Source organism: Acinonyx jubatus, chromosome E3 (assembly GCF_027475565.1).
Source record: "Acinonyx jubatus isolate Ajub_Pintada_27869175 chromosome E3, VMU_Ajub_asm_v1.0, whole genome shotgun sequence".
Lineage (NCBI taxonomy): Eukaryota > Metazoa > Chordata > Mammalia > Carnivora > Felidae > Acinonyx > Acinonyx jubatus.
In genome coordinates, this window is record NC_069398.1 from 7,236,681 (window position 1) to 7,246,337 (window position 9,657).

Here is a 9,657-nt window from a genome sequence, read left to right on the forward strand (position 1 = left end):
TAGTAGATTGTAGCAAGCTGCCAGGGACCCCGGGCCATTCGTATTTTGGAGCGAGCCTCCACATCAAATGGCTCAGTGATAAGCTGTGGGTAAGCCTGGCATGTCCTAGAAACCAGCCGGCAGAATCTGGAATACGGACTGTCCCCTGCCTTTCCGTCTACATGATCATTTCCATATCAGAGTTTAATGTGATTTTATCTGTGGTCCAGCCTAATCTCCTAACTCAATGGTGGTTGTCTACTTATTAGAAGTTAGATCTTCCCATATTACACAGCAATCAGGAAGTTACACCATCTAGACTCTCAAGATATTTACTTTCCCAGAAAACTTGGGGAATTTGAGAAGTGTTTGTTTTGAAAAGGAAAATATATATGAGGTGTGGTGCTGAAAGAGCATTTGCACTGAGCCCGTACTGAGAAATTTAATGTGAGAAAAAGACAATGTGCTTTTGCCAGGACCTCCGTGGGTGATGTCGTAAGAATAAAAGCAGTGCTACTATTTAAAACAACCAGAAAGGAATGAATCCCGCAAACTGGCAGTGAACAGATGGCTTGTCTGGGCAAGATCAGTGGGTTACCAATGACAGGAGAAAAAAAAAAAATGGCACTCCTAAGTATTGATAATAAAATGCTCCCCGGGTAGAAAGATTGGCCGTAACGTTCCGAGTAGACATAGTTTGGAGAGGTCACTGCTTTGCAAAGGCGGGGGTGAGGTTATTTGAATAGCTCGAGATCCCAAAGTGAGTTAGCATGAAGGCCAGAATGCGTGCCCGTTGGAAGAGACTTACGGTTCAGCACCTCCTCCCTACATCATCACGTTATACAAGCTATTCAAATATCATTAAAGGTGCTGAAGTAAAAATAAGGAACCTCAGTACTTTAGATCAAGTGGGAAGAGGGGTCTGCACTTGTAATTATTTTCTCTCTGTCATATGGAACTTGGGTAATCATGCTAAATGTTGAAGGCGAAGGAGTGAATGTTTATAATTATGGCAGATTTCTGTTCATTTGAGGGAGACTTCTGATTTTCCTTCATTTCAGGAGCTTATCTTTTCTCAGATTCCATTTGCTGTTATGCTGTACAACATTTCACGGTAAACTGGCTGTTTTATTCATTGAAACCCTCGTGGAATCCTTTGAAGGCAAATCTCCAGTGTTTTAGCATTATCATGGATAATTAAGGGGTGAACTTACCACATTATAAGAAAAGTAGAATTATAATAACAACTAACCTTTTATAATGCTTTTTATATGCCAAGCGCTATTCTGAGTACTTTACATGTATTGGATAATCCTCCTAACGTGCCTCTTTTAGGGTAGGTTTTATTATTGTCCCCATTTTACAGATGAAATTGAGGCACAGAGCCATTAAACTACTTGCCTGAGACCACACAGCCAGTGAGTGGTTTCAGATTCCACAAAATACAGGTTCGTACGCTAACCCACTATGCCGCTCACAGACTACAAATTAATCAGAAAATTGGGATGCCCCCATGTGTGATATGTAGCGTAACCAGTAAAGTAAGTGGAAATAAAGAAAAAAAAAATCCCAAATATTAATCCCAAATGTTAAAGAAAAAGAAGTCAACGAGCAATTATTTTTCTGGATAGATTGCTCTTTGTCCTCAACTAGAGTCTAGTGGGTGTCACGGATCCGTAATGAGTGGCTGTTGGGGCCACAGCCACTGCCAAGCCGATTTCAGCAGGGCCACGGTGGACACTGATTTTGAGAAAAATAGGAAAAATGGAACTGGTACTGTGGCTGCCCCCTTGGGCCATTTAGCTATAAAACGTTGTACTAATAATAACTTTGTATATTGTTTCAAAGGGTATATATAGGATTTAAAATCGTAATTTCTGTTCTTTGGTGGTATCTCGTAGTGGCTAAAACATCACTTATCCAGAGTTGGTCGCAAAATTGGTCCATCTGGTTTTATTTCCTTTAACTGGAAAATCTTTGTTGCTTCAGCCCTTCCTGAAATTATTAGTGAGTACTAAATATCCCCCTTCTGTTTCACCTTACGCCGCGCTCTGTGACCGCCGTTGGTCAGTGCCGCTGTTGTTTCACCCTCGCTCTGTTTTCTCGACTCCGTTTCTACGAGGGAGGAGACCCGGCTTTGTGCATCCTTTCTGCCGTTCCCGGCACCAGTCAGACACACAGCGCTTGCTGGCTCATGAATTGACTGTCACCAACTTCATTGGTTCTGAAAAATACGACTGTGGCAAACCTGGTCCGCTCTTTCTTTGGTCATTGAGGATTGTAGTTCCCGACCACAAACCTTAGTTATGATAGTTCGGTCCTGTCCGTCGACCAGCTGTGAGATACTGAGCTACCTCGAAGACAGGATTTGTTGTGTAACCATATTTAAATCCGAAGCACCTAGCACAGCAGGGAGGAGCACTTCCGGAAAGGTTTTTCAGCAAATGCACGAGTGAATGAATCCGTGCTGCTCTGTTGTCTCACCTGAGACGTCGATCTTTGTGTTGAATCTCTGTTGGAAATTTGTATTACTCTGGATTGTCTTGTAAAATTCCAAGTATTTAATGGGGCTCCCACCTATTTTTTTAAATCAAAGTTGTATCATCTGTGCTTTCATTTTCTTAATCACTGATTTTTAACATTTCTACCTATGATTTACTCTGAAAGTATTGGAATATAAGTGGCTTGCATTATTTTTAACGCTCGGAAACGCATTAGCACATTTTTATAAAAAATCTCCATCTGTCTGTGGCATTTTTGCATGCTTATTTCATGTGTCAAAGTGCTTGAAGGACGCACAGAATGGAAACTAAACAACAGATTTTGTGACTCCGGAAGATCAGAAGTAGCACCCAACCAAGAAACTCTTTTCTCCTTCCTTTGCCCATCGTTCATCCGTGTGTATTTACTGTGCTTGCTGGTCTAACATATTTCTTGTGTTCTCTTTGCCACTATAGTCACGCAGATCGTTTTCTTATAATGTATGGAAATTTAAAATCTGGAATTTTGAAATTAGTTGAAACAAATGTTTAAAATATCTTCCGCCCCAGGGAGAAGGCTAGCATGGTTGTGCCTGAAGGGAGGGAAGGGAGAGATGAGGGGAACCTGGACCTGGTGAGAGGCTCTGCGTCCACAGGCTCGCCCACTGACACGAGGAAAGCAGGTGAGTCCTGCCCTTTGCTGGGCACCCCCCCATCGCCTATAAAGGAGGCTGTGGGTTTCCAGAGCTTCTCCGCAGAGGTGAGGTTTTTCTCAGCAACCTCGTACAGGTGGCTGCCTGCTCCCATACCCGGTGCCCGCGCTGACATTCGCTAACCATGTGTCCCTCCCGGGCCATTGGCTGCTCATCTGTAAAATAAGGGGGCTGTGCTCCAGGAGCCCCAACCTCGGAATCCGTCACGCCCCGGCATTGCTCGCAAATGTGATTGGCTGAGATACAGAACTCAAGGAACCTGTACAAGTGGCAATTAGGTTCTTACCTTCACCCGGAGAAGCCGGTTTACCTCACAGGTAGGCAGGAGCTGTGCGGGGCACGTCCCCACTTCTCTTCCTGTGTCCACGTGTTGCTTCTTGGCATGTCTCCAGATCTCGGGTGTGTGGCGCCCTCATTGCGGTCTGCACTGTGGCATGCCAGCAAAAGCTGCTGATTCCGAGTGCGGTGTGACCCAGGAATAACCCTGTCCCCCTCCCCAAGTCCCCGTTTCCCCCTGGCGGTGGCTGCTGCCAGCCAGGTGGCATGAGGAAAGCAATATGACTGAGTTGACTTAGCGTCCAGAGCGAGATTGGTTAGAGCAGCAGGACTCCAGACGTCAGGGTCCTCGGGAATAACCTCAGAGGCTTGTCAAAACTGCGGATCCACAGGCCCCCCTCCATGGAAATTCTGACTCAGTGAGTCTGGAATGGGATCGGCCTCTCAGGGCCTCCTGATAGGAGTGATCCCGGGACCCTACTTTGGGAAACCTGGCCTCAGAGCATCTATGTCTTTTTTGAAGAAGATTCTCGTTGACTCAGATAGGCTGCTGACATCTCATGCAGAACTACCGAACATCAGCCATACGAAGGAAGTGAGATTTGAGCACGTAGACGCCATGCAGAACGCCGTTTACAGAAGTCTGTCCTTCTGAGTTCAGTCCTCCAGGCCCTCCAGCTGCCATAACAACTTGCCACAAATCCAGTGGCTTGAAACAGTATACATTTGTTTGAATGTTTATTTATTGTTGAGAGAGAGAGAGAGAGCGCACAAGTGGGGGCGTGTTGCAGAGAGAGAGGGAGACACAGAGTCGGAAGCAGGGTCCAGGCTCTGAGCCGTCAGCACAGAGCCCAATGTGGGGCTCAAACCCCTAAACTGTGAGATCATGACCTGTGCCAAAGTCAGACGCTTAACTGACTGAGCCACCCAGGTGCCCCGAAACATATACATTTATTACCTTATGATTATTTTCTTCAAATTCTGGAGGCCAAATGGGTTTCACTGGGCTAAAACCAAAGTATAAGCCAGCTGTGCCCCTCCCACAGGCTCAAGGGGAGACCCCATCTCCTTGCCTTTTCCACCTTCTAGAGGCACCTGTGCTCCTTGGCTCCTGGCCCTTCCTCCACCTTCAAAGACAGCGCCTCTGACCCTGACCTTCCTGCTTCCCTGTTTCACTTGTAAGGACCCTTGAGGTGGGCCTGGGTAATCCAGAATAATCTCCCAATCTTGAGATCCTTAATTTAGTCACATTTGCAAAGTCCCCTTTGTCACGTAAAGTAATATATTTACACATTCCTGGGATTAGGATGCGGGCATCTTAAAGGGGCCACCATTCTGCCTACAGCAGCCCCTGGTCCTTCCGGGTGTAGTCCTTCAGCCAGCATCCTTAGCACCCACCTGCGATCTCATTAGAAACACGGTGTCTTGGGCCCTACCCCAGACCCTCTGAACACAGAACTGCCTTTAACTTGCTCCCAGGCTGTTCTGTGCACATTCAAGTGTGAGGAGTTCTGGTCTACCAGCTTACGGTTTTTCCCACCTTCTTCCATTTTCCCACCTCCGGACTCACTGGTACAAGCACTAACAGCTCCAAAGGTTCTCACAGCAGCTTATAAGGCAGTTTACTCAGCGAGCCTTTTTAGGCATCTAGTATGTGCCGGACTCTGACTCTGCCGTGGGAATCAGGAGTAGAGTGGGGCCGTGTGCAACCATCAGGGACCGTTCTTAGAGGGGCAGAGAGAAGGCAACAGTGAACGCTGGTGTTCGGGAGTCATTTGTGACTTTTCCTTTTAACTCTGTTCAGTTTAAGAGAAAATCACCTTTAGTGACTCTGTAAACAGACCTTTCTGAAAATAGAGAAGAAGGAGGAATAAGCATGGGTTATTATATGACAGCGGATCCGAGGTGAGCAGCAGCAACCCAGATTTTAAACTTTAGTTGTTCTGCTTCGTCCTTGAGACTTCTTCCTCAGTGACATCACTTACCGTGCCACCTTTTGTTAACAGGTGGCCAGGAGCAGAACGGTACACAGCAAAGTATAGTTGTGGATATGCGTGAGTTCCGCAGCGAACTCCCATCCCTGATCCACCGTCGGGGCATTGACATTGAACCGGTGACGCTGGAGGTCGGAGACTACATTCTGACTCCAGAAATGTGCGTGGAGCGCAAGAGCATCAGTGATTTGATTGGCTCTTTAAACAACGGCCGCCTCTACGGCCAGTGTATCTCCATGTCCCGCTACTACAAGCGCCCAGTGCTCCTGATCGAGTTCGACCCCAGCAAGCCCTTCTCGCTCACTTCCCGAGGTGCCTTCCACCAGGAGATCTCCGGCAATGACGTCAGTTCCAAGCTCACCCTCCTCACGCTTCACTTCCCCAGACTCCGGCTTCTCTGGTGCCCCTCCCCCCACGCCACCGCCGAGCTGTTCGAGGAGCTGAAACAGAACAAGCCGCAGCCCGACGCGGCCACGGCCATGGCCGTCACGGCGGATTCGGAAACCCTCCCGGAGTCAGAAAAGTATAATCCGGGTCCCCAGGACTTCTTGTTGAAAATGCCAGGGGTAAATGCCAAAAACTGTCGCGCTTTGATGCACCACGTCAAGAACATCGCAGAGCTGGCGAGCCTGTCGCAAGACAAGCTGGCGGGTATTTTGGGCAACGCCTCGAACGCGAAGCAGCTCTATGACTTCATCCACACCCCTTATGCCGAGTTTGTGTGTAAAGGCAAAATGAGAAAGTGAACGAGGGCGGCCGTTTTCTTATCCCGTGACTGTGATTTCCAGCCACCCTGTACCGGAATGAACAGACCGAGATGAATCACGAGCTGAGAATTCCGCTCTCTTCGGCACCTAACGACCGCGCAGTCCGCTTCTGGGGTTAGCGGACCACAAGCCCAGATGCCCCTCTGGACTTTGTGTTTAGGCACTGATTTTAACCTTCCCATGCCGGCCCGCCTCCCTCCCTGCGCCGTCAGGGCCAGAGGCAGCGTGTCCTGCTCTTCGGTCAGGAGTCAGAATCAGGCGAGGCGTCTCGTGGGGGCTTATAGGAGGCCGCTCTTGACGCGAGCAGCAGTTTATGTTTCCCACGCAGGCCGATAAGACACACCATCATGTCCCTGCCCTCTTTGTTCAGGACGGGCCCCCAGAACGCCGAGAAGGAACCTTGTCTGCCATTCCTTGCCAGTTCTCACCCTCTTTTCCGCAAATGCGCGCTTCCCCCTTTAAGAAAAACCCACGGGGACTTCCTCGTACTGACGTAAGACGTAAGATGGCGCCCCGTGAAACTAGCTGGTTCCTCAGCCCCCGAATGTGTGTGACGCGTACCAGAACTCGATTGTGCAAAGCCAGCAGCTTTTAAACGTGAGATGAATTGTTCCCTATTTCCAGAATTTGATGGTGAAGGAGCGCTGAGGACGCACCGTTGTGCAGACATCTCACCTCCTGAGTCTCAGAGATCTCTAAGCCCAAAGGGCTCGTTAGAGTCTCTTAAGACTTCCTCTCCCCCCCCCCCCCCCAAGCCTCTCCCCACACGCCTGAGACCACCAGCGCCAGATCCTCTCCACACGCAGCGTCAGCCCACCCTCTGCTCCCCGCTTCGTGTCCCTGGGCCAGCGTGCTCGCTGGCGTCTGTGTGAGGACTCAAGGACAAGCAAACGGGTGGCCCCCCCGAGTCTTTAAGATTGGGTTTTCCTTCTTGCAGTGGAGATAAAAGAAGTACAAGTAAATGGAAGATCAGCGCATAGAATATCTAAGAATTCTAGAGAAATTCACACACTTAAAAATTCACAAAGCCATCTCCTTCTCAAACCTTCCGATTGAGTTAGGTTAGCTTTATACTGAGGTGCACATACAGGACATTCATAGCATCTTTGTGCAGTTTTTAAACTTTTCTATTTCAGCTTTACTAAGGTATTATTCACACATCTAGTAACGAGTAGTAAATTTTCTACCTCAAGAGCTGATGCGGACGTAGACAGCAGTGCCGCCAGCCACGCCGCACAGTTTTGCGTTTTCCGCGTAGGCCATGTTTTCGTTTGTCACAGTGTTTGAACTCAGAGTGGACGCGGGAGCACAGAACAGAGAGTGGTCTTAGCCTCCACAGACGTTCTTTGCACCGGCCTTTCCACTCATATTGACGTCTTGATCCCTCCATGTGTTAACACTTGTTGATAAGGTTAAAGCAGACGTAGATTTCCAACTCTCTGCCAGGGTAGGACAAGAATGAATTGAGAGATATCAAGGAACCGTGTCGTTACACGGAACTGTATACAGTGATCTGAGGAATGGAGAAGACGACAGGAAACAAAAATTAGTTTAAGGTAGAATAAATAGTTGGGCTACTCATTTTTTTCCCCCAGAGTTAAAAATACACACTTGAGGGGCACCTGGGTGGTCACTTGGTTAAGAGATCGACTTTGACTCAGGTCATGATCTCGCGGTCCTTGAGTTCAAGCCCTGGGTCGGGCTCTGGGCTGACACCTAACAGCCTGGAGCCTGCTTCATATTCTGTGGCTCCCTCACTCTCTGCCCCTCCCTTGCTCACACTGTGTCTGTCTCTCTCTCTCTCTCTCTCAAAAATTAATGAACATTAAAATAAATATACACCCTTGAGAATAGAACACAAAATGTTGAGAACATTTTGTATTTCTTTAAGAGTCCAGTCAGAGTTAAAAGTACATTAAAATAGACATCCCGCCCCAAATGGAAATGGCTATTAACAATTTTTCTTCACCCAGTTCTAGCTCTTCTGCTTGTGGCAGATGAAATTGCTATTTTTGTTTTCTTCTTGTGTAATCCCACCTGCCGTATTTTGTTCTTCCATTACATAAAAGGCAAATCCGAACATAGCACATTTTTTGATGTGGGTTTCCCTCCGATAGAAGTCTTCAGAAATAAGCCCTAGTCCAAATCTACCATTTTAAACAGCCCTTGTTATCTAGTACCACATAGATAACAGTCTTAATTGTATTCAGGGCGCTGTTGTCTCCCTGCTCTGATTCTGTCATTTGCTGTTGAACCTACCGGACCCTTGAAGACAGGCAGGCGTGCTGCCTCACGTGTATTTAATTTATGGACGATAGTTTCTAATGAACTCCAACGTGCTCGTTGTAGACACAAGTCTCCCGCTGCCACTTCCCGTTCCCACTAAGGAAATACATCTTAATGTGTGTCCAGTTGTGGGGAGCCTTCAGTACAACCATCGTGTATTCACTTTTATCACATTCTTTGACACATTTTTACAACCTGAGACTCTTGGCAAAGGACTAATGCATGAATTTGCAAAACTAACGTAATCGCTTTGTTTTCCAGCATCATATTGTTACCTTTGCCTTTTTTTTCCTTTCAAAATAGTAAATATCTAGTTCACTTATGAACTCATGCTTAGCTTTTTTCCAAACCTTTTTTAAAAACCTGAGATCGGCATTATACTGTTTTTTGAGCTTTTTTGCATAAAAAAAATCAGCACGTATGAAATGGGAGAGAGAGCACTTTCACTGAAAATAATTGTCCCATCCATGCACCCATCGGGACACAGAGGGTTAAGTCTAGATTTGATTGTGTTGAGGTAACAGAATATAGAATTAATAAATGGCCTCCAGCAAGAAAGCCTACCCCGAAGTCAGTCCAAAGAAGTGGGTGGGGGCAGAGAGACAAGAGTGTTGTTAGTCTTTGCTTTTGTTTTTCAAGCATAATTTGATTTTCCTCTGGCTCAGAAAACTTCTTTAGGGAACTTCTCTTCTCTTTTGTGTTCAGTTTAGCCCAGAAACATCCTCCTAAAACCCAGCAGTTTAGGAAAGTTCTTTTCTCAGTCTTGAATACATTCAAATGTATCCAGACTTCAACCCGAGTTGTCATTTTTCTTAATTATTTTGCTTTCTATTTTGGTTTATTGCTACTTCCTGCCCAATTCTGAACTTCAGTACTTAACCGTCTTTATCCACAGGTTTTTAGTGGGTCACACCCCTGCTGTTTGTTTTTTTTTTTAATTTAAGGTTATGTAAGCCAAAAGGGAGACTGATTCATATCAATTTGTAACAAGAGGCGTGTGTGTGTGTGTGTGTGTGTGTGTGTGTGTGTGTGTGTGTTTAATAAAATGTGTATTTATTCAGTGTTTTCCTCAGCATTCTGTGGGCAAAATAAAAATAACAATGTATAGTGAAAGGACATGTGTTCCCAGCGGGTCGTTTTTACCAACATGTTGGTAACTATA

At 46.6% G+C, this 9,657-nt stretch overlaps 1 protein-coding gene across 2 annotated transcripts in view; it reads left to right on the forward strand.

Annotated features, from left to right (window-relative positions):
• Window positions 1–8,015, forward strand: part of ERCC4 (ERCC excision repair 4, endonuclease catalytic subunit) — a 31,449-nt gene extending 23,434 nt beyond the window's left edge. For both annotated transcript variants that reach the window (XM_027043220.2, XM_053212896.1), the window contains exons 10-11: window positions 3,030–3,142; window positions 5,455–8,015. In XM_027043220.2, the coding sequence (XP_026899021.2) occupies window positions 3,030–3,142; window positions 5,455–6,188 (847 nt within the window). In that variant the 3' untranslated portion in view covers window positions 6,189–8,015. The remainder of the gene's footprint in view (window positions 1–3,029; window positions 3,143–5,454) is intronic.
• The last annotated feature ends 1,642 nt before the right edge of the window (window positions 8,016–9,657 follow it).